The following is a 25,882-nucleotide window of genomic DNA, read 5'->3' as shown; positions in this document are numbered from 1 at the left end:
CCTTGATGGACTTTTTTTATCTACTTTTTGTGTCGCCTGACTAGGCGGCATAAAGGGGTTATTTTTGTTGGTGGCAGTCTCATTCCGTTTTAACTTGTCTGGGGCATATCTTGTAAACTATTAGTGGTATCAACTTGAAATTTCATATGTAGATAGATCTCATTGAGGGTAAGAGCAGTGCACAAGAACTGTTACTCTTGCTTCCATATTTTTAGAGTTATTGCTCTTTGTTAAACAGTTTTCATGCTTAAAGTTTTGTCCGGGGTATATCTGATAAATATAAGAGTTATCAACTTGAAACTTCATATGTAGATATATCTCATTGAGGGCAAGTGCAGTACACAGTAACAGGAACTCTTGTTTTCCTAGTTTTAGAGTAATTGCACTTTGTTAATTTTCATGCTTAAAGTTTTGTCCAGGGCATATCTTGAAAAATATAAGAGGTATCAATTTGAAACTTAATACTGTAACTCTTGCATCTATATGTTTAGAATTATTGCCCTATAATAATTTTCAAGCTTAAATTTTGTCCAGGGCATATATCGTAAACTATAAGAGGTACCAACCTGAAACTTAATATGTAGATAGATCCTATTGAGGGCAATGTCAGCGCACAAGAATCGTATCTCTTGCTTCGATATTTTTAGAGTTATTGCCCTTTGTTATCTTTTGTTGTTAGTTTTTGTCCAGCTTAACTTTGTTACCTTTAGTTTAAATGCCACCTACACTTGAAAGTGAAATGGCAACATTATTGTCTATAAATGAATAAAATGCCAATCTAACAGCTATAATGTCGACAGTAAATAATTCGTCAGGCGACACATCCAACATGCGGAGTTCTAGGTTTTACATTTTTTAATGGTTTTGACAAACACATATAAAGCAGGGTGTTATCAAGTGCGCTGTCCTACGGCAGCACTTGTTTTTAAAAATGATTTTGAGGCTGCATTTTTTAAGGAATTTTGTATTGATCAGAAATAACTTAAATTCATAGCATAAGCTGAAAAACTTACTTGTATAATATAATATTGCTTCATATAAAAGGAATAAGAAAGTACAAATAAACACATTATTACTACCAAGATTGTGCACTGAGAGCTACTAGCAAGTTCTAAGAATACACCTATACATCAAAGATTTTGCATCTACTGCAACCAAGGAATGATTGAAAGTGAATATCACTTTTTACTAATATGTACAAAATACTTAAGGGCCAAATACATTAAAAGATATTACTACATGTGGCCAACAAAGCATAAGTTTTTTAATTTGTTATCTAACAATTCAAATAAATCTCTAATTAATTTATCAAAATTTATATACTATGCAAACATCTTTTTTGGAAACTAATATGTTGTTGTTTGTATCCATAAACAAATGTTCTGCTCTTCTGTTAAAACAATTTGTGTCTAAAGCCATGCCTTGCACATGTATGTATTTTGTATTTGCTATAAACATGTCTGATATGTTTAATGCAATAAAATGTTGTATCAACTTAAATTTTAGAGCTTCTGTACCGAAGCTTAACCCACCCCCCTGGCACTGTCTGTGTTTAGCTTGGTATCATCGTATTTAAGCAAGATTTGATCATGGAGCACTGATACACCATTAAATTTACTTAAGAAACCTAGTTATATTTGAAGGTTAAGTTTTACCATCTGTTTTAAATAGATGGGATGAAAAGGTTTGGACAGGCCACATGTCGAGTGAATCAGTGCGCCCAAGTGGAATCGCTCTTAAACAGAAATTGAGTGACGAGATCAAGGAAAGCAATTCTGTCAGGGTGATATACTTTTTGCTACCCTGATGCCCATCTTTGTAATTTATACCAGACAAGTTCAATTAGCCATTTGTTTACCATTTATTTTACAACAATGCACAGGGATGAAATAAAACTTTTTTTCAACTACATGTAGCAAACTGGTGAGTTCAACTAGCAATTATTGAAAGGCTGTTTTACTTGCTGTAAGTCGCTGTAAGTTGCTGTAAGTTACCTAATTATTAAGTTGTTTTGTTGTTGCATTATGTACATCTGTTTAGCAAGTGAACTGAGATAAGAATGATTATAAACTTTTACTATTTGTTTTTTTATTTATACATAGTCTAAGTCATATACCCATTCGGGCTAACTAAGCTTCGGGTTTCTCAAAAGCTTTGAATCACTAATAGTGACTGACTACACTCCTCCCCACCATAGATTATACTTTCAAAAAGTAAAGATGGGAGGAGTATAGTGACTTCAAGTGATTCAAGGCTTCTGAGTAACCTGGTAGGTCCAGTTGGGTTGAGGACCACACTTGCAAGTAGGGGTGAATAGGTTCAAATCCTATACAGAGCAGATGCTTTTCTCTTTCAAATTACTACAGTGACATTTCTCGATGGTAATGTATTTTGCACAACTGGCCCCAGCATGGAGGATCTAGCAAGTATTGTGGGCAGGGTGAGAGCTGGTGATTACTAAATAAACACTAAAAGACTATAGTGCTTACAGTAAATGTTTTATTGCTGGCAAATTCTTTATAAACAGCACATTTTGACAACAACATTGCCATCATTCTTTTTTGTTTTAACAAATGTTTGATGTTCAGCTCCATTTTTTGATGGTTCTGACAGGTGCCATAGGATCAGACAGGGTTCCCACGCTACAGGGAAAACGGGAAAAAGTCGGGAAGATCGAAGTCTGTTCCCGGTCGTGAAAATGCCTTGAATTTTGCGATAATAGGTTAAAATCGGGAAAAAGCCGGGAAAAGTACTAAAAGTACTACCGTTTTGGGTACGAAACTAGTAAAAGTAAGTAGTCTCGATCATCTAGACGCTTGCATCTAACACCGTTCTGTATTGAATTGACTCTGATCAGAGCGGCTGAATGATCGAGACTAAGAAGGTATCCGTTACCACATGTAAGCGTTTATTGATCATGATTAGTAGCTGTGTCTGCACTGCGGTCTGCATTTAAAAGTTATTTTAAACGAGAAATTGGCCGCAGTTTGTCTGGATTCGCTTTATTATACGCTGTCAGTAAGTATCGTGGATGCTATCTACAATGATCTTTTTAATCTACAGTATGCTATTGATCATGGATATTAGCGATCTCTGCATTCATCGAAAGTTATTTTAAACGTGAAATTGGCCCTAGTTCATTAAAATAAACTTTACATACGCTGTCAATAACATACATGAATGCTAATTGCAATGATCTCACTAGTCTGGGAAGTGCTACACAGCCTAACAGATATTTGCTATTCAAGTGTGAATCTATGAATGATGCCTTTAGACTGACCTTGCTCGTATTTATAGACATTGAGAAGACCACAGTTCTTTGGCCAGTAGACATCATAATAGTTTTAAACTTGTGCAAAAAAGTCACTTATTTTACATTTTCACCAATGGTTGAAGCGAAGAACATGGATTGATGAAGATTGATGTTCAGATATAGCTGTATTGCATGCTCACTGATGCAAGTAGATTTTTTTAAAGAGAGTTAAACTGTTTTAAAATGACACTGGATGTTATGAGTTCAAGTTGTGAGTCCCTCTCACAGATTGAACAATTTGACAACTTTTTTACTTTTGTCTTGGAACGAGCCAGTTTTGGCGAAAATCCATGAAAACCAATTATATAAGACTGCTGACAAAAAAATAGATCGCAGATATTTATATTTAAGTTCAAAAATTGATTTTTTATGCATTTTTCTTAAACTGTTAATAAACTATAAAACATAAATTTTCGAACGGAAAAATGAAAATCAGCGATCTGATCTTTTGTCAGCAATCTTTTATCGTTGGTGTGCAGATATTTACGTCAAAAGTTTCTCTATCTAAGACAAAAAATAAAATAAGTCGTTAAAATAGTATATCTATGAGAGTGCAGCTTTAAAAAATGTCCAGAAAGTAAGTTTTTGTTCAGAGAGTAAAACTTTTTTAATGTGATATTTGATTATATTTACCTTAGGCATGCATTTATCTACTAATTATGGAAATTGGTATTGTATACAGAGATCAGCCGGCACCAAACCATGCTGGCTGATCAGGGTCCACACTGTTCTATGCACAGATAGTAGGTAAGCCTTTAAGTTTCCAAGTAGCAAATACAAATAGCCTAGACCCTGATCATGCCAGCTGATCCATGTTTACACTGTTCACAGAGGCCAATAGTATTCAGCATGCTAAAGGTTAATCATGTTGTTCAATAAATGTCTAAGAAGTTCAGAAAGTGAAAGGTTTTGTTTTTGAGAATAAAACCCTTTGAAAATGACATTTGATGTTATTTAACAAGTTGTTTATTAAATGTTAAAAATGGCAAATAAATTTATTTTTAGCATGTTAAAATGTTAACAATATTTCACTGAAATGTTACGTTGTAATAACTGTAAAAAAAAGGTTGAGAGAAAGTCTGGAATTTGCAAAAAAAAACTTGAAAAAGTCTGGAAAAAGTCTAGAATTTTACTTGCAGAAAAATGTGGGAACCCTGATCAGACAGAGACTTTTTTGTTTGCAAAGTACCCACGATAGAAGTCAAATCTTGGGGGCCTTTGGGTCAATCCCCGTATTGCCATCAGCCTTTTCACCATCTGCAGGCCTTTTTGCGTGAAGAATCTGGTTATTTTCTTCTCCATTTTTCGCAGCTGCGAATCACAAACCAAAACAAAAACAATTGTCTTCAAGGTGCTTACTTTAATATCCAATAATTAGATTTGTAAACAGCCACAAGCATCCATATGCAGTCATGTGATTATCTATTTTAAACTACCTCAAAGGAGTTTATAAAACGCAAAGAACAGTTTTGAGTGAAGTCTTCGATTTTATATGTGGTCACAAAAATATTTGAGTGCCAGGATTTTTTACTCACATTTTTTATTCTTACTCGTATTCGCAAGTTAGCGACCATTAAATTCAATCCCTGATGCATTCCTACAGCAAATCAAAATAATTCATTTTTTTTTTATATCAATATGATAAGCGTTTCCCACAGGATTTATTAAACGGAGGGCGGGCTGGACAGGGTGGGTTAGTGAGGGGTGTCCCCTCCCCCTTTTTTTGTAGTATTTCATTCACAGGTGGTACAATTTCATTTGATATTTTTCAACATCGCCTTGTGCCCACATGCTTCTGTACATATCTTTTACTTTTTTTGAGAAATAAGAATATAAAGCACCTTAATCTACAGCTTTTTATTTCAACATTTTGAAAACAAATGGCCAGTATTTGGGAGCATCGACAGTTGCTTATTTTTGTTGTGTGGGTTTTTTTTTTACACGATTTTTGTAATTTCATATATTAAAAGGTGAAAAAACAACTTAATAAAAAGATCAGTCAGAAACCTCATTAAATGTACATTATTTAATTTAAATTAATAGAACAATTTAAATATATTGTTTTCCCAGTTAGAATATAAAAAATGGTACAGTTTTGCACTAATTTATCGATAAAAAACCCAACTGAATGGAGCAATGCTATTTAATCAGTTAACACCCCAACTAAATGTAGCACCGCTAATTAATCCTTTAACACCCCAACTGAATGGAGTGCTGCTAATTAATCGGTTAACACCCCAACTGAATGGAGCACCGCTAATTAATCGGTTTACACCCCAACTGAATGGAGCACCGCTAATTGATCGGTTAACACCCCAACTGAATGGAGCACTGCTAATTAATCGGTTAACACCCCAACTGAATGTAGCACCGCTAATTAATCCTTTAACACCCCAACTGAATGGAGTGCTGCTAATTAATCGGTTAACACCCCAACTGAATGAAGCACCGCTAATTAATCGGTTTACACCCCAACTGAATGGAGCACCGCTAGTTGATCGGTTAAAACCCCAACTGAATGGAGCACTGCTAATTAATCGGTTGACACCCCAACTGAATGGAGCACCACTAATTAATCGGTTAACACCCCAACTGAATGGAGTGCTGCTAATTAATCGGTTAACACACCAACTGAATGAAGCACTGCTAATTAATCTGTTAACACCCAAATGTTGAATGGAGCACAAACTTTACAGCCTTAGGGAGAATGAAGATTGGTTTGCCGGTTTATTGCATAACTTTTATGGCATTTCTGGAGTCCGACTCTGCCTGTGAAGAGTCGATGGTACCTACACTCGATAATGCCCTGGGGGAAATACTGAATATGATAATGCTTTTATCAAGGCCCATTTTCCATGAACAATCCGATATGACCACATTTCAACAAAGATTCTCGGGAATGGTTTTTCTATAAATGCGCAAATACAACAGGAACAACTTGAGAATAATCTTCGTTTCTGAATTTTAAATATTGCCATTAATATTTATTTCCTTACATTGTTACATTTCAAAGTGCTTATAAAGTATCTCTTAGTTTTCTAAGTAGCTCTTAGTAGCTTCATGTAGCTCTGATTGTTCTTATTTCCTAGAAATGGGATCATTTATGTCCTCATTATTGTGTATGATATTTCCAGGACTTAGAGGAGCCAAGCCCAGAGGATTCATCCAGTTCGAGGCCGGTTAAAGTCATTGTGTGCTGTGTGTGTCTAGGTGATATCAGGTATATTCCACAGATTTTTTATTATTTTATAATGCCTATCATAAATCCACACACGACTCAAGTCGAATACAACCTCCTTGATCAAAATGCAGTACTAAAAACCCTATTGTATGGACCCCCCCCTTTTAAATTAGATTTCAAAAGGCTAGTCCAAGGGGCCATAAACTTTGTGGGCAGGTTTATAAAGGGTAATAAAAAAGCTTGTTTAACAAAACAATCTGTATTGTAATAGAAGTTCATGTGAATATTTATCCAGGGGCTTTAAAGGGTTGTTATTATCTTTCATTGGTTTAATTATTTTGAGCATTGAATTCAGTGTGACGCAGGGACAAGTGAAATGATCCTCATTGAAGTCATATTGTCAGTGTTTGAGGCATGTGGTATAATGCCGTATAATGCCTTGTTGTATAGAAATTTATTCTGTTTTTAACCACCTAACGTTTCGTTGTATTTGATTTTGAGTGAGAGTTTAGAGGCATTAGACAGTTGTGATACCCAGTCTAATGATTAGACTGGGTATCACAACTGTTTATAAGCACCAAACAAGTCCCATAATTCATTAGTTTATTTATAATTTATTTAGCTTGACTGCTGATGGCTTAAAATCGTGCTCAAGTCTGTTTCTTGGGCTGAACTCAGTACTGTGTCCTGTTTTAGAGGTCATGATAAAGTATCCCTGGCGGGGACCATTCCCACAAACTCTTTGGTGAAAGGCAAGACACCTTCACCACCTGACCACTCTCACCCTGGTGGCATTAAACCTTTAACCTTTAGGGTGAAAGGCCGACACATATGCCTCTAGACCACTCTTAACCGGGTGGAGATCGAACCTACAACCTTTAGGGTGAAAGGCAACACCTACACCACTAGACCAGTCTCATCCTGGTGGGGATCAAACCTACAACCTTTAGGGTGAAAGGCAACACCTACACCACTAGACCACTCTCACCCTGGTGGGGATCAAACCTACAACCTTTAGAGTGAAAGGCCGACACCTACACCACCTGACCACTCTCACCCGGGTGGGGATCCGACCTACAACCTTTAGGGTGAAAGGCAGACACTTACACCACTTGACCAATCTCACCCCTTAACCCATTCACAGTGACTTTATCAGAAGTTTTATGGCATATTAACATATTGAACACACATACTTCATATTATTTTCTGGCCAGCTCCTAGGGGCCAAGAATTGATGATAATCTGTGTGGGCAGCCTGAAGAATGGCTTACATGATGCATTGAATGAAACATTGTGTTTTTTCTTCCCAGTGAGTCAGATGATGAGATAGTTGAGTGTGACAACTGTGGAGTTGCCGTGCACGAGGGTTGCTATGGTATCAGTGACAACCAATCAGCAGCTAGTTCTGAGTCGTCTGCAAGCACAGAGCCATGGTTCTGTGACGCCTGCAAAGCTGGGGTCAAACCGGTAAGACAGGATGTAATTTTGCCCTTGACATTGTTACGAGCTGGGGTCAAACCGATAAGACAGGATGTAATTTTGCCCTTGACATTGTTACGAGCTGGGGTCAAACCGGTAAGACTGGATGTAATTTTGCCCTTGACATTGTTACGAGCTGGGGTCAAACCGGTAAGACAGGATGTAATTTTGCCCTTGACATTGTTACGAGCTGGGGTCAAACCGGTAAGACTGGATGTAATTTTGCCCTTGACATTGTTACGAGCTGGGGTCAAACCGGTAAGACCGGATGTAATTTTGCCCTTGACATTGTTACGAGCTGGGGTCAAACCGGTAAGACCGGATGTAATTTTGCCCTTGACATTGTTACGAGCTGGGGTCAAACCGGTAAGACAGGATGTAATTTTGCCCTTGACATTGTTACGAGCTGGGGTCAAACCGGTAAGACTGGATGTAATTTTGCCCTTGACATTGTTACGAGCTGGGGTCAAACCGGTAAGACAGGATGTAATTTTGCCCTTGACATTGTTACGAGCTGGGGTCAAACCGGTAAGACTGGATGTAATTTTGCCCTTGACATTGTTACGAGCTGGGGTCAAACCGGTAAGACTGGATGTAATTTTGCCCTTGACATTGTTACGAGCTGGGGTCAAACCGGTAAGACTGGATGTAATTTTGCCCTTGACATTGTTACGAGCTGGGGTCAAACCGGTAAGACTGGATGTAATTTTGCCCTTGACATTGTTACGAAGACATCATCTAAAGATGCAACCTTATGAAAGATTTACCACAATTAATACAATTGTTTTAATATACCAAACAGGATGACTAAATGTCAAAAACTATGACTCTTTATATGAAGGATACCGAGTTTAATTTAAAGAAAGGTGCAGAAAACACAGTATTTCTACCTAATGAGACAATAGTTGATCACACTAAATCTTTTAGCACTCACCAATCATTTTGTGTTTTCAGCTATTAAGTACACAGCTACAATCCTGTTATCAATAATTAATATTTTCCGAAAATGCATTATTTAGTAAGTAGTTAAAGGTTTATCACTCAAAATGTATGTTTGTTATACATGTGAATGTATTAATTTTGAATATTAATGTCACTTAAAACTATGTCTTAAAAGCATTGGTCAAATATGATACAAGTCATGAAGCTTTACAAACTATACCATTTTGCATTTTGAAGCTTTTTTAATGTGATAAAAAAACCGAAGTGTGTATAGTTTGTTTTACATTTATTGATAAAAGTTCAATAGAAGTCTGAACCTTTATCTGTGTCTTGCATTAGCAAATCATAACATGACATTTAGTGTAAGTTCTTCTGCATTTATTAAGGCTTTCATCCTTGTGCTTTAAAGCTGCACTCTCACAGATATACCGTTTTTACAACATTTTATTTTTTGTCTTGGAAAGAGCAAATTTTTGCGTAAATAACTGCAAAGAAATGATAAAAGATTGCTGACAAAAGATCAGATTGCAGATTTTCATATTTCTGTTTGAAAGTTAATGTTTTATGGCCGAAACCATTACTAACGGTTTAAGAAAATTGCATAAAACATCAATTTTTGAACTGAAACATAAAAATCTGGGATCTAATTTTTTGTCAACAGTCTAATATCACTGGTTTCCATGCATTTTCGCAAAAATTGGCTCGCTCCAAGACAAAAAAAAAAAAAGTTGTCAAAACGTTCAATCTGTGAGAGTGCATCTTTAAATTGATAAGTTAGAAACTGACTCTTGGACCTCAAACTGGACATAAAAAATACACATGTACTTTCATAGAACACACCCACTCATCAATATTTACACCATTACAGGACTGTGTGAAGTGTCCAAACACACCCACTCATCAATATTTACACCATTACAGGACTGTGTGAAGTGTCCAAACACACACACTTTCATCAATATTTACACCATTACAGGACTGTGTGAAGTGTCCAAACACACACACTTTCATCAATATTTATACTATTACAGGACTGTGAGCTGTGTCCAAACACACACACTTTCATCAATATTTATACTATTACAGGACTGTGAGCTGTGTCCAAACACACACACTTTCATCAATATTTATACTATTACAGGACTGTGAGCTGTGTCCAAACACACACACTTTCATCAATATTTACACCATTACAGGACTGTGAGCTGTGTCCGAACACACACACTTTCATCAGTATTTACACCATTACAGGACTGTGAGCTGTGTCCGAACACACACACTTTCATCAGTATTTACACCATTACAGGACTGTGAGCTGTGTCCGAACACACACACTTTCATCAGTATTTACACCATTACAGGACTGTGAGCTGTGTCCAAACACACACACTTTCATCAATATTTATACTATTACAGGACTGTGAGCTGTGTCCAAACACACACACTTTCATCAATATTTATACTATTACAGGACTGTGAGCTGTGTCCGAACACACACACTTTCATCAATATTTACACCATTACAGGACTGTGAGCTGTGTCCGATCACACACACTTTCATCAATATTTATACTATTACAGGACTGTGAGCGGTGTCCAAACACACACACTTTCATCAATATTTATACTATTACAGGACTGTGAGCTGTGTCCAAACACACACACTTTCATCAATATTTATACTATTACAGGACTGTGAGCTGTGTCCGAACACACACACTTTCATCAGTATTTACACCATTACAGGACTGTGAGCTGTGTCCGAACACACACACTTTCATCAATATTTACACCATTACAGGACTGTGAGCTGTGTCTGAACACACACACTTTCATCAATATTTACACCATTACAGGACTGTGAGCTGTGTTCGAACACACACACTTTCATCAATATTTACACCATTACAGGACTGTGAGCTGTGTCCGAACACACCCACTTTCATCAGTATTTACACCATTACAGGACTGTGAGCTGTGTCCGAACACACACGCTTTCATCAGTATATACACCATTACAGGACTGTGAGCTGTGTCTGAACACACACGCTTTCATCAATATTTATACCATTACAGGACTGTGAGCTGTGTCAGAACACACACACTTTCAATAATATTTATACCATTACAGGACTGTGAGCGGTGTCCAAACACACACACTTTCATCAATATTTATACTATTACAGGACTGTGAGCTGTGTCCGAATGAGGGTGGAATTTTCAAGGAGACAGATGCTGGCAAGTAGGTGATCAATGTCATGAAGAGATTGTGTTCAGCTTACTAACCCTTATCATGCGGGGTTCGAATATATATAGACCTAGTTGTGTTTAACCCGACCCATGCCAGATATTTTGCGGACCAGGATATTTACCAGGGAATGTTCACCAAATTCATTTCAACTCTTATTCTTGGAGCAAATTACTACAACAGTACATACAAATCAAATAGCAAAATGATAAATCTAGCATGTGACTTAACTGTATTTACCAATCATAGTAAGCTGACAGAGAAATCCTTAATTATGTATCAGATATTTTCATTTTCTCCCAACTCCGCCATTTTGAGGATTGATATACTCATTTGTTTATTTTTATGCCCCCGAAGGTGGGCATATTGAAATGGCACTGTCCGTCCGTCAGTCCGTCCGTCCGTCCGTGTGTCCGGCTCAATAACTCCTGTCCGGGCTGTAACTTTCCCTTGTATGGACAGATTTTAAAATAACTTGCCACATGTGTTCCACATACCAAGACAACGTGTCGCGTGCAAGACCCGTGCCCCTACCTCAAAGGTCAAGGTCACACTTAGTCTTTATTCACAATGGAGTGCTGCATATAGGACATAGAGTATAGGTTGTCGTGTCCGGGCTGTAACTTTCCCTTGTATGGACAGATTTTAAAATAACTTGCCACATGTGTTCCACATACCAAGACGATGTGTCGCGTGCAAGACCCGTGTCCCTACCTCTAAGGTCAAGGTCACACTTAGTGTTTATTCACAATGGAGTGCTGCATATAGGACATAGAGTATAGGTTGTCATGTCCGGGCTGTTACTTTCCCATGTATGGACAGATTTTAAAATAACTTGCCACATGTGTTCCACATACCAAGACGACGTGTCGCGTGCAAGACCCGTGTACCTACCTCTAAGGTCAAGGTCACACTTAGTCTTTATTCACAATGGAGTGCTGCATATAGGACATAGAGTAGAGGTTGTCGTGTCCGGGCTGTAACTTTCCCTTGTATGGACAGATTTTAAAATAACTTGCCACATGTGTTCCACATACCAAGACGACGTGCCGCGTGCAAGACCCGTGCCCCTACCTCAAAGGTCAAGGTCACACTTAGTGTTTATTCACAATGGAGTGCTGCATATAGGACATAGAGTATAAGTTGTCGTGTCCGGGCTGTAACTTTCCCATGTATGGACAGATTTTAAAATAACTTGCCACATGTGCTCCACACATACCAAGACAACGTGTCGCGTGAACGACCCGTGTCCCTACCTCTAAGGTCAAGGTCACACTTAGTGTTTATTCACAATGGAGTGCTGCATATAAGGACATTGAGTATAGGTTGTCGTGTCCGGGCTGTAACTTTCCCTTGTATGGACAGATTTTAAAATAACTTGCCATATGTGTTCCACATACCAAGATGAAGTGTCGCGTGCAAGACCCGTGTCCCTACCTCTAAGGTCAAGGTCACACTTGGGTGTTTATTCACAACAGAGTGCTGCATATAAGGACATAGAGTATAGGTTGTCGTGTCCGGACTGTAACTTTCCCTTGTATGGACAGATTTTAAAATAACTTGCCACATGTGTTCCACATACCAAGACGATGTGTCGTATGACAGACCGGTGTCCCTATCTCAAAGGTCAAGGTCACACTTGGGTGTTTATTCACAATGGAATGCTGCATATATAAGGACATAACAGTGTTGGTTGTCAACTATGGGTGGTATTTTTTATGTTTAGAGGCAATTTAAAATAACTTGCCATATGTATTTGACATGTAAAGGCAAGATCAACTTTTCATGTACTGACCTTGTTCATAGGTCAATGTCACAATCGGGGGCATTCGTCACATACTGTGACAGCTCTGGTTTTAGAAATATTCTTACTCGGCAATAAGATACATATATAATAGCTACATCACCAACAATATGAGTAATTGAATTTATACACGAGCTCTTGAGTCAGTCACAAGGGTAGTAGGTGAAGTAACTGTACCACGTTGTCAAGGACAATGTTCAATAACTAGCGTGTGTCAAAGTAAATAGCAGTTTTATTTAATCGTGCAGTAGATATAGCACAATTAAGGTCCACCCCTTGTGTTACTGGTCTGACACGAGAGTCGGTGTATTGACAAAAACAAGAATATCACGTTTAAACATGGTACAAAATAAAATTTCAATGACTTGAACATGTAAGCAAGTTATATGATTTTCCCACTATCAAACAGGCTTGTGTAAAAGCAGGATATAAGTCTGCCAGCTAGGAGCCATTTTGTTTCTCACAGTTGAAAATCTAAGGAGTTAAAAAAAATGGGAAGTTTAAATTTGTTCAAGCAGTCTTTTAATCAAGAAGGTCAGTATTGTTTGCAATTTTATTCTGTCTCATATTTATTTAGTTTTTTTAACCATATAGGAGAGTGAGGCATCATTTTAGTACTCGGGGATTTGGACATCTGTGGCCTCTTTGAGTACTAGTATATTCAATAAATAATTTATATTTCGTTGTTTCTCAGACGGGCTTACCTTGTTTGTTATTTCTGGCTCAGAGATATTGACAAAATATCACATGTAACATTGTTTGATATTAAACTCCATGTTTTACTAGACCCAATGGTCAATTTCCCTTGTTTTTCACAGGTGGGTTCACCTGGTATGTGCCCTCTACACCCCTGGGGTGGCCTTTGGAGATGTGGACAAACTGTCACCTGTTACATTGTTTGAGATGCCATACTCCAAGTGGGGACTTAGGGTGAGTTGTGAAAGGCAAATATGTGAGCTTAAAGATGCACTCTTACTCCCAAAAGAGATTTTTCACAATTAATTCAATTGTTTTAATATACCAAAAAGGATGAAAAAATGTCAAAAACAATGGTTTTTATGAAGGATGCTGTGTTTATTTTAAAAGAATGGGGCAGAAAACATGGTATTTCTATCCCATGAGACAATAGCAGATCACAGTAAATCTTTTAGCACTCACCAATCATCTATTTTTTCATGTTCTCAAGTTTTTTTAAATAGTTAAAGGTTTATCACTCAAAATTTATGTTTGTTATACATGTGTAAGTATTGATTTTGAATAAGAGTGTCACTTTAAGATTTGTTGATACATGCATTTTACCAAATATTCAGGATTACAAATGTTTTTCCCCTTTTTTAGCTTATCCAGCTTTTTTTACAGAAAGAAAGTTGATGAATTATATACTAGGCTATAATTGCGTTGGGGTATGGTCCAATTATCTTGGTCCGGTTCGATAACCAGCCATGTCTCCCCAGTCACCCCAGAGTTTTTACCCTAGAATTGGCAAAATATGTGTTTACAGTGTCTGCTCTCTGAATTTATCACCAAACTTGGTGTCCTAAAAAAATGGAGGTGCGTATTTCACGTAGGTTGGGGATTGTTGAATTATACCCCAGGGGATGCAAAACTGAATGATAAGGGTTAGTTTGCGGTACTTGGTTGATATTATGGGTAAGACTTTGTACTGTAGGAGTGCTCTCTGTGCGAGGACTCGAGGTTCTCCAGGACGGGAGTGTGTGTCAGCTGTGATGCCGGTATGTGTCGCAGCTACTTTCATGTCACATGGTACGTAACAAATTAATTTGATTCAAATGAATAGTCTTCTTATTTGATTATTAGTAGGTGAATGCTTTGTTTGTTGTCAGGTTATTTTTTATTCTTCAGCTGTTTTCGTTTTGTGTGGACAAGACGATATAATACTAGACAAGACATGACATGGCATGATAGGACAGGACAGGACAAGGCATGATAGGACAGGATATGGCATGATATGACATGACATGACAAGATAGGACAGGACATGGCATGATAGGACATGACATGGCAATGTAGAAAATGACAAGATAGGACAGTAGGACAGGACATGGTATGATAGGACAGAACATGGCAAGATAGAAAATGACAAGATAGGACAGGACATGGCATGATAGGACAGAACATGGCAAGATAGGACAGGACATGGCATGATAGGACATAACATGGCAAGATAGAAAATGACAAGATAGGACAGGACATGGCAAGATAGGACAGGACATGGCAAGATAGAACAGGACATGGCAAGATAATACATGACATGACAAGAAAGGACAGGATATGGCAAGATAGGACAGGTCATGGCAAGATAATACGTGACATGACAAGATAGAACAGAACATGACAAGATAGGACAGGTCATGGCAAGATAATACATGACATGACAAGATAGGACAGGACATGGCAAGATAGAACAGGACATGGCATGATAATACATGACATGACAAGATAGAACAGGACATGGCAAGATAATACATGACATGACAATATAGAACAGGACATGGCAAGATAGAACAGGACATGGCAAGATAATACATGACATGACAAGATAGGACAGGTCATGGCAATATAATACATGACATGACAAGATAGAACAGGACATGGCAAGATAGAACAGGACATGGCAAGATAATACATGACATGACAAGACAGGACATGGCAAGATAATACATGACATGACAAGATAGGACAGGTCATGGCAAGATAATACATGACATGACAAGATAGAACAGGACATGGCAAGATAGAACAGGACATGGCAAGATAATACATGACATGACAAGATAGGACAGGTCAAGATATACATGACATGACAAGGTAAGACAGGACAAGATAGGGCAGGACGAGATAGTGCAGGACATGGAAGATAGAACAGGACATGGCAAGATAGAACCGGACATGGCAAGATAATACATGGCATAACAAGATAGGACAGGTTATGGCAAGATAAAACATGACATGACAAGATAGGACAGGACAAGATAGGGCAGGACGAGATAGTGCAGGACATGGCATGATAGGAAAGGACATGACATGACAAGATAGCTCAGAACATGGCAAGATAGGGTAGGGCATAGCAAGATAAGACAGGACATGGCAAGATAGAACGGGACAAAACAAGATAGGACAGGACATGGCAAGATAATACATGACATGACATGAAAGGGCAGGACAAGATAGGGCAGGACAAGATAGTGCAGGACATGACAGGATATGTCAGGATTTGACAAGATAGGTCAGGACATGACAAGATAGTTCAGGACATGGCAAGATAGTGCAGGACAAGACAAGATAGTTCTGGATATGGCAAAATGGGGCAGGACATGGCAAGATAGGACATGACTGGACAGTATAGGGCAGGGCAAGATAGGGCAGGGCATGGTAAGATAGGACATGACTGGACAGTATAGGGCAGGGCAAGATAGGGCAGGACATGGCAAGATAGGACATGACTGGACAGTATAGGGCAGGGCAAGATAGGGCAGGACATGACAAGATATGACACAACAATATAGGACATGACAAGATAGTACAGGACATGACAAGATAGGACAGGGCATGGCAAGAATGGACATGACAAGATAGGATGTGACAAGATAGGGCATGACATGACAAGAGCGTACAGGACATGACAAGATGATACAAGACATGACAAGATAGTACAGGACATGACAAAATGATACAAGACATGACAAGATATGACCAGACAGGATATGATAGGACATGACAGGACAAGTAACACAATCAAAGACAAGACTGTACAGTTCATGGCAAGACATGCCATGCTGATACAAGACATTGCAAGTTGTATTAACTTTTGAAAAAATCCACAACAGTTGAATGGGACATTCTGGATCAAAATGCAGTACTAATAACCCTTATATATTCATTATTGGTTAAATCACTCAAAAGACACATATTTTTGTAATAAATGTCATTTAAATGATGCACAATTTAGTTGTTTGACTTTATTAACATTGTGCAATGATATGTTAATGGTGTCACATTAGCAGTGTGGAATACGGCCCTATAGCACTGGAATGGAATATGGACTAAAATATTTTGCGATTATGTATTACATGTGGATTTATGATGGGTATATGATAAAATACAAGACAAGTCGAAACAAGAAAATACAGGAAATTGTTGTGATATAGGCTTCTAGACCCTGAAACAAAACACAGATGCACATGTTTCATAGACAATATATGTGTGTGTGCAAAGTATTTTTTATGTTTTTTTTTGTGACTTAATTGGTGAAGAAAGGTACAAAAAGTATGGTTAGAAATTAGTGTTTCTTGAAGCATTACCGGTAGTTGTGCGAGTAATTCTAAATATCTTGTCCATTTCAGTGCTCAGAGAAATGGACTGTTGTCAGAGGCGTCACCAGATGAGGTTTTGCATTGGTTTCTGAACATAATATGTTTTAATTCCGTTTGTGTGTGTGTGTGTATTTTTCTAAAGTATTTGTGAAAATGGCTGGAAGATTGGACATCTGTTTCCTATGGATGACTTTTTAGTCTTTAATGTTTGTCTTTTGTGAATTTCTTATTAATCAAACTCAAATAGTATCAAGAGTTGGCTGGTGGATCAGACGAGTTTTACAAACTCACACTTTGCTGAGGATTTGCAATATGTTTTACTCTTTTTTCCAGGACATAGCTGACCCATTCTACGCATACTGCAAGCTACATGCAGACAAAATAACGATGAGGGCTAAACGTCGTAACTACCTGGCTATTCAGAGTCACATGAGACATCACGCTGAGAATGATATACTAGATGAACGGGAAAAGGTTAGATTACACTAAAATTTCAATATAACGCAGACAAGATAACGATGAGAGCTTAACATCATAACTACCTGGCTATTCAGAGTCATATGAGACATCACGCTGAGAAATATATACTTAATGAACGGGAAAAGGTTAGATTATACTAAACATTTCATGATAAGATAACACAGACTAGATAACGATGAGGGCTAAACGTCGTAACTACCTGGCTATTCAGAGTCATATGAGACATCACGCTGAGAATGATATACTAGATGAACGGGAAAAGGTTAGATTACACTAAAATTTCAATATAACACAGACAAGATAACGATGAGGGCTAAACGTCGTAACTACCTGGCTATCCAGAGTCATATGAGACATCACGCTGAGAATGATATACTAGATGAACGGGAAAAGGTTAGATTACACTAAAATTTCAATATAACGCAGACAAAATAACGATGAGAGCTTAACATCATAACTACCTGGCTATTCAGAGTCACATGAGACATCACGCTGAGAATGATATACTAGATGAACGGGAAAAGGTTAGATTACACTAAAATTTCAATATAATGCAGACAAGATAACGATGAGAGCTTAACATCATAACTACCTGGCTATTCAGAGTCATATGAGACATCACGCTGAAAATGATATACTAGATGAACGGGAAAAGGTTAGATTACACTAAAATTTCAATATAACGCAGACAAAATAACGATGAGGGCTAAACGTCGTAACTACCTGGCTATTCAGAGTCATATGAGACATCACGCTGAGAAATATATACTTAATGAACGGGAAAAGGTTAGATTATACTAAAAATTTCATGATAAGATAACACAGACTAGATAACGATGAGTGCTAAATGTCGTAACTACCTGGCTATTCAGAGTCATATGAGACATCACGCTGAGAAATATATACTTAATGAACGGGAAAAGGTTAGATTATACTAAAAATTTCATGATAAGATAAGATTCCCTTGGTATAAATTTATCAAATTCTAATAATTTCATTGGATGGATTTATTTCAGCTTATTGGATAAAAGGTTCATTATTTCACAGGTTCGCTTTCGAAGAAAACTGATGAAGCATAGACAGAAATACAACATAGCCAAGGCGGAAAGGCCTCCATCTTGGGGTAAGACAAAAGTTCAGAGATATATGACTATAGTATGGGTAACCCTTGTTAGCTAAGACTTGTCCTATTTTTTAATCAGCATAGTTACAAGTTCATAAATACAATAACAAGAATTAACTCAAAATGATTTTGTTCAATAAAAGTGACATTATTAAAAAAAGTGAAGTACTGTTAAAGCATTTGTGTTAAAATCTAGCCAAAACTTGGCCAAAAGTTTGATCACTTGTTCACAGAGACAATATGCATATGTTCTAGCAAGGCAAATAACTCTTACTTTAAGAGTTGTTGAGTTATGCCCCTCAGATGAATAACAATAACAGCCATGGCAAATACTTGTGGTGCTGTTGTGAATACCCAACATACTTCTTAAAGGGACTTGACACCAGATGATACAATTGCAAGAAAAATAGAAAATTGTCAAAAACTTACATAAAAATGATAACATTGTGTCCAACGCATTTAATCTTACTTACTGATGTAACACATTGCTAACGACACATGTATCTTCAAATTTGCAGTTTTTGCAAATATTTCCAATTTAATAATTACTTGGTTTGTCTACCATGTAAATCCCAGTTGATTTAAAAATAGCGTCTGTATATGTATCTATACTAATAACGTGACTTTCACAAGTAAGATATACACACTATAAACTGGGAAGCCATTATGCGCTATTTTAAACGGGTCAACTCAGCTGGGACAGCTACAAATTATTATTTTAATCATGTAAAACGATGTTGTATCAACCTATACTATCTCATATTGACAATTCTAGGCTTAATTCATGGAATTAATGTAAAATAATTTTGGGACCATCTGGTGTCTAACCCCTTTAAAGTTAACACTCGTTCACAATTGTAACAACACCGCAATCTTCGGTACGCTTCGGAATAGACCATGTAAATAGGCTTCAAGGTATAGGAAGTTGTGATGAGGCTGCCAGCAGTTAACTCAGTTATCATTATGCTAAGTAGAGCCATTCAATAACATAAGCAATGTCCTGAAATGAATTATTTTGATTCGGGTTTAAACACTTGAGGGAAACTTCAAATAAGATTCAAATTAAAAGAAAAACAGCTTGATACTCTTCACCATGTGTTCAATTTGATATGTTCCTTGATGGGTGAAAACACTTTCAATATGGGCACTCCCACTATGGACTCTGTTTAAAGATCGGTATTATTTTCCGAGGTCATGTCAGTTGGATAGTGCCTAAGGTGTTCAGATTGTCTCCTTGGGTCAATTATTTCCATCCTTTCCTTACAGTACCTCCCCAGAAACTGGTCCGGTTCCTCACATCAAGTCCATCTGTTGTGAAGAAAATGCTGAGAAAGGCTGAACTCATGGGCATTATTACACAGGTAAACAGTGTATATAACACAGGTGAACAGTGTATATTACACAGGTGAACAGTGTAGATTACACAGGTGAACAGTGTATATAACACAGGTGAACAGTGTATATTACACAGGTAAACAGTGTATATAACACAGGTGAACAGTGTATATTACACAGGTGAACAGTGTATATTACACAGGTGAACAGTGTAGATTACACAGGTGAACAGTGTAGATTACACAGGTAAACAGTGTATAGTACACAGGTAAACAGAGTAGATTACACAGGTTAATAGTGTAGATTATGCAGGTAAACAGTGTAGATTACACAGGTAAACAGTGTAGATTACACAGGTAAACAGTGTAGATTACACAGGTGAACAGTGTGTATTACACAGGTAAACAGTGTAAATTACACAGGTAAACAGTGTAGAATACACAGGTAAATAGTGTATATTACACAGGTAAACAGTGTAGATTAAATGGGTGAACAGTGTAGATTACACAGGTAAACAGTATAGATTACACAGGTAAACAGTGTAAATTACACAAGTAAACAATGTAGAATACACAGGTAAATAGTGTAGAATAAATGGGTGAACAGTGTAGATTACACGGCAGGTGAACAGTGTAGATTATACAAGTGAACAGTGTAGATTACACAGTTGAACAGTGTAGATTACACAGGCAGGTGAACAGTGTAAATTACACAGTTGAACAGTGTAGATTACACAGGTGAACAGTGTATATTACACAGTTGAACAGTGTAGATTACACAGGCAGGTGAACAGTGTAGATTACACAGGCAGGTGAACAGTGTAGATTACATAGGCAGGTGAACAGTGTAGATGACGCAGGCAGGTGAACAGTGTAGATTAGTCTTTTAACTATTAATTGTGAAATGTTAATCATTTCAGTCGACCCATGTTGTACATGCCACAGAGAAACAGCAGGAGAGAAAGAAATCACACACCGGCCCGGCCCTGTCCACGGAATATGTAACTTACTATCTAGGTGAGTGAGGGGTGATATTTAATTACTATGTAAGGCTGTCTACCCTTAGTATATACTGTACTAATGTATTTTGCTCAGTTGTGAAGAATCTGATAGCTAATAGAATCACTATCTGGGCAGAAACCGGTAAAAGTGTAATTATACAATGATAAAGTATCCCTATTTGGGATCAAACCAACGACCTCTTGGGTGAGAGGCGGACACCTAGACCACTTGGCCACCCTCACCCCTTGCCTACCCTTAAACTACAATGCAAATTCTGCATATGATATTTAACCTTCCTTGCCATTTTCAAGGTTATTTACCATGTATATTGTTTATTATTATTTAACTTTGATTACATTTTAAAGTATTTCGGTACACAAACGTTATTAATATTTAGTTTAATTGAATAGGGGGATTTTGGATAGTGGGGCGGGGGCAGGGTGGGCGGAGTATTACACACACGATTATACAGAAACCTTGTAAAGATAATCGTCGCATGATTTCAGAAGCACATGTTTATTTCCATACAAATTATATGGATGTACAGTAACACCCCTCTATTCAGACTACATATGGGACTTTGAGAAAAGGGTCATAATAGCAGGTTGGTCTCATTACTGATTTTGTGCTGTTTAGGTTTGTGAATGGTCAAGTTGTGGAATACATTAGATTCTTACTATGTATTGGTATTGCACAGTATATATTTTAGTTTTGGTTTTATCTTAAGTTATGTACCGGGTAACATGTGCCACTTTATTTCACAAATATGGAGCTATAGTTTGAGTATGCATCTGTGACTGAGTGAATACTATTCAAGCAGAGATAATAATTTCAAAGTTATGTCAGTTATTCATTATGCCATATATTTTTTTTGTATAACATGTAACAAAACAGCACAGTTTCAATGTATGCATATCTCCTAAAATACATGTATGTTTGAGTCTGTTACATATACATTTTCGGAACCCTGTCTAGATGGATTATTTACTTAGGGCTTTTCCATTTTAATGTTTAACCCCCAGAGGAATTCATTTTTAAGTAATGCCAGTTTATTTATGCCCCCCCCCCGACAGAAGCAAATTTACCCTTTTGGGGTCCAAATTAGCTGAAAAAGACACCAACCCATATACTATAAAACAATTTGCCTAAATTTGTTTAGTCAGGTAGAGTTGATGGAGACCTTTCATAGGATTGAGTTTGAGGCCTCTAGGGCCAAGGTAAAGGTCACTGTTACTGAAAATAGAAAACAGTTAAAACAGAAGTACTTCTGTCAATCATTAAAAACCTGGTTTCCTTGTATTGTAGCGTTTCTTGTTACTCTAGTAGAAAGGCTAATGGCAAAAGAAATTTCACTAGCTTTAGATTTTATAAAAGTGTGCACTAAAATGCTTGTTAATCATGTCTATCTTTGAAAAATGATTAAATGAAGGCAAATGAAATAATAATTATAGTTTATCTTTTCGTCTGAATATGTGTGTAGTTTATGAAAATACATTCTGGAAACTGCAACACCACTTGTGCCCACTAGCACATTAGTTTCTTCGAACCATGAATACACATTTGATGATCTTTAAGGCCAGAAAATTTGTAAATCCAAGCCTTAGATAATTCAATTATTAATGTTGTAACTAAGGCTTATTGGCAAAATTGAGTGTTTTCTGTCACATTTTTAGCTCAACCATACAAAGAATATTGTGCCGCTAGGGTCAAGGTCACTGTTACTAAAAATAGATAACTGTTTTGTAATGAATAACTTTAATTAGGGTTGACATATTGTGACCAAACTTGGTATGTAGGAAGGGCTTAAGATTTCCATGGAATTGCATTTGGGACAAGATCAAGGACACTGTTACTAAAAATAGAAACTGACCTTCACAACCAAGACTGAAAGTCTTCTGTCAATCATTGAAACCCTGGTTTCATCACATTTCGGCATTTCCTTTTAACTTTTTGATTTTACTTTTTTATTGTTTTGGCAGGCACATATTGAATCATTATTATATTCATATCTAACACAAGGAAGCATTCAGTCGAGCGCGCTGTCCTACAACAGCTCTTGTTATATTAATCTTAATAATAAAGCTCTAACCTGATCTTTTGATGATGTTTTATTTACAAAATAAAAAAAATCTTTGTCTGACCCGAAAAAGCGTGAACGTGTCCCTTAAATGTCAGCCATTTTGAAAGGTAAAAGCGTTCTTGAAAGAATATTCAAGTTAACCTTGGCCATAATTAATAAACAAACATTCAAGGTATTCAAATGATACTCGGTACTCATGTTGCCAGTGAATACAAACATACATAGCAAAGCCCATATCTTATATGGAACGCAATTTACAGCTTATTCTCAATATAAACTCAATATAAATATTAAAGTAAAAGGGGGTTACATGACTGTGTGTTGTGCGTATCCCTTGATAACTTAACTACCACATGTGGTGATACTTATTCAGACCGGAATGTACGCATAGAGAAGATGAAGGCTGACCTACGGGAACTGGAGAAACAACATGTGAAACTCCGCAAACAGGATGCCACTCTCCGGCAACAGTACGATCAGGTTAGCTCAATTATATTATATAAGTGTGACAAAAGATTGGAATCATGTCCTAAATGTAGTGTAAGTGTGACATAGAATCGCGCATGGAATCACGTCCTAAATGTAGTGTGTGACATAGAATTGCACATGGAATCACATCCTAATGATTCTGTAAGTGTGACATAGAATCCCGCATGGAATCATGTCCTAAATGAAGTGTGTGACATAGAATTGCACATGGAATCACAGCCTAAATGTAGTGTGTGACATAGAATTGCACATGGAATCACAGCCTAAATGTAGTGTGTGACATAGAATTGCACATGGGATCACAGCCTAATGATTGTGTAAGTATGACATAGAATTGCACATGGAATCACATCCTAAATGAAGTGTGTGACATAGAATTGCACATGGAATCACAGCCTAAATGAAGTGTGTGACATAGAATTGCACATGGAATCACAGTCTAATGATTGTGTAAGTGTGGCATTGAATTGCACATGGAATCACAGCCTATATATAGTGTAAGTGTGGCATTGAATTGCACATGGAATCACAGTCTATATATAGTGTAAGTGTGGCATTGAATTGCACATGGAATCACAGTCTATATATAGTGTAAGTGTGGCATTGAATTGCACATGGAATCACAGCCTATATATAGTGTAAGTGTGACATAGAATTGCACATGGAATCACAGTCTAATGATTGTGTAAGTGTGGCATTGAATTGCACATGGAATCACAGCCTATATATAGTGTAAGTGTGGCATTGAATTGCACATGGAATCACAGCCTATATATAGTGTAAGTGTGGCATTGAATTGCACATGGAATCACAGCCTATATATAGTGTAAGTGTGGCATTGAATTGCACATGGAATCACAGTCTATATATTGTGTAAGTGTGGCATTGAATTGCACATGGAATCACAGTCTATATATAGTGTAAGTGTGGCATTGAATTGCACATGGAATCACAGTCTATATATAGTGTAAGTGTGGCATTGAATTGCACATGGAATCACAGCCTATATATAGTGTAAGTGTGGCATTGAATTGCACATGGAATCACAGTCTATATATTGTGTAAGTGTGGCATTGAATTGCACATGGAATCACAGTCTATATATTGTGTAAGTGTGACATTGAATTGCACATGGAATCACAGCCTATATATAGTGTAAGTGTGGCATTGAATTGCACATGGAATCACAGCCTATATATAGTGTAAGTGTGACATAGAATTGCACATGGAATCACAGTCTAATGATTGTGTAAGTGTGGCATTGAATTGCACATGGAATCACAGCCTATATATAGTGTAAGTGTGGCATTGAATTGCACATGGAATCACAGCCTATATATAGTGTAAGTGTGGCATTGAATTGCACATGGAATCACAGCCTATATATAGTGTAAGTGTGGCATTGAATTGCACATGGAATCACAGTCTATATATAGTGTAAGTGTGGCATTGAATTGCTCATGGAATCACATCCTAAATGTAGTGTTTGACATAAAATTGCTCATGGAATTACAGTCTATATATAGTGTAAATGTGGCATTGAATTGCTCATGGAATCACATCCTAAATGTAGTGTTTGACATAGAATTGCTCATGGAATCACAGTCTAATGATTGTGTAAGTGTGGCATTGAATTGCACATGGAATCACAGTCTATATATAGTGTAAGTGTGGCATTGAATTGCACATGGAATCACAGCCTATATATAGTGTAAGTGTGGCATTGAATTGCTCATGGAATCACAGTCTAATGATTGTAAAAGTGTGGCATAGAATTGCACATGGAATCACAGTCTAATGATTGTGTAAGTGTGGCATTGAATCACACATGGAATCACAGTCTAATGATAATGTTAATTTGCAAGTTTTAATTCAATTTATCCTTGGCCATAACTAAAAAAAGATTCCAGGTATTCAAATGATACTTGGTACATATGTTGCCAGTGAATACACAATTACATAGCAAGGCCCGTAACTCTGACTTTAATGCTTGGCAAGTTATGCCCCATTAAGACTGACCCTTTCGGTGTTTGCTCCTCAGCACTCTTGACATACACTCTTATACATAATGAC

At 37.2% G+C, this 25,882-nt stretch overlaps 1 protein-coding gene across 2 annotated transcripts in view; it reads left to right on the top strand.

Annotated features, from left to right (window-relative positions):
• Positions 1 to 25,882, top strand: part of LOC128233704 (PHD finger protein 14-like) — a 53,151-nt gene that overhangs the window by 13,250 nt on the left and 14,019 nt on the right. For both annotated transcript variants that reach the window (XM_052947518.1, XM_052947517.1), the window contains exons 6-16: positions 6,448 to 6,533; positions 7,805 to 7,961; positions 11,102 to 11,157; positions 13,786 to 13,897; positions 14,637 to 14,731; positions 17,332 to 17,374; positions 17,635 to 17,775; positions 18,829 to 18,904; positions 20,171 to 20,265; positions 21,159 to 21,255; positions 23,694 to 23,800. In XM_052947518.1, the coding sequence (XP_052803478.1) occupies positions 6,448 to 6,533; positions 7,805 to 7,961; positions 11,102 to 11,157; positions 13,786 to 13,897; positions 14,637 to 14,731; positions 17,332 to 17,374; positions 17,635 to 17,775; positions 18,829 to 18,904; positions 20,171 to 20,265; positions 21,159 to 21,255; positions 23,694 to 23,800 (1,065 nt within the window). The remainder of the gene's footprint in view (positions 1 to 6,447; positions 6,534 to 7,804; positions 7,962 to 11,101; positions 11,158 to 13,785; positions 13,898 to 14,636; positions 14,732 to 17,331; positions 17,375 to 17,634; positions 17,776 to 18,828; positions 18,905 to 20,170; positions 20,266 to 21,158; positions 21,256 to 23,693; positions 23,801 to 25,882) is intronic.

Source organism: Mya arenaria, chromosome 5 (genome assembly GCF_026914265.1).
Source record: "Mya arenaria isolate MELC-2E11 chromosome 5, ASM2691426v1".
NCBI classification, from domain to species: Eukaryota; Metazoa; Mollusca; class Bivalvia; order Myida; family Myidae; genus Mya; species Mya arenaria.
Note: the sequence above shows the minus strand (reverse complement) of the source record. Positions and strands in the feature narration are given on the sequence as shown.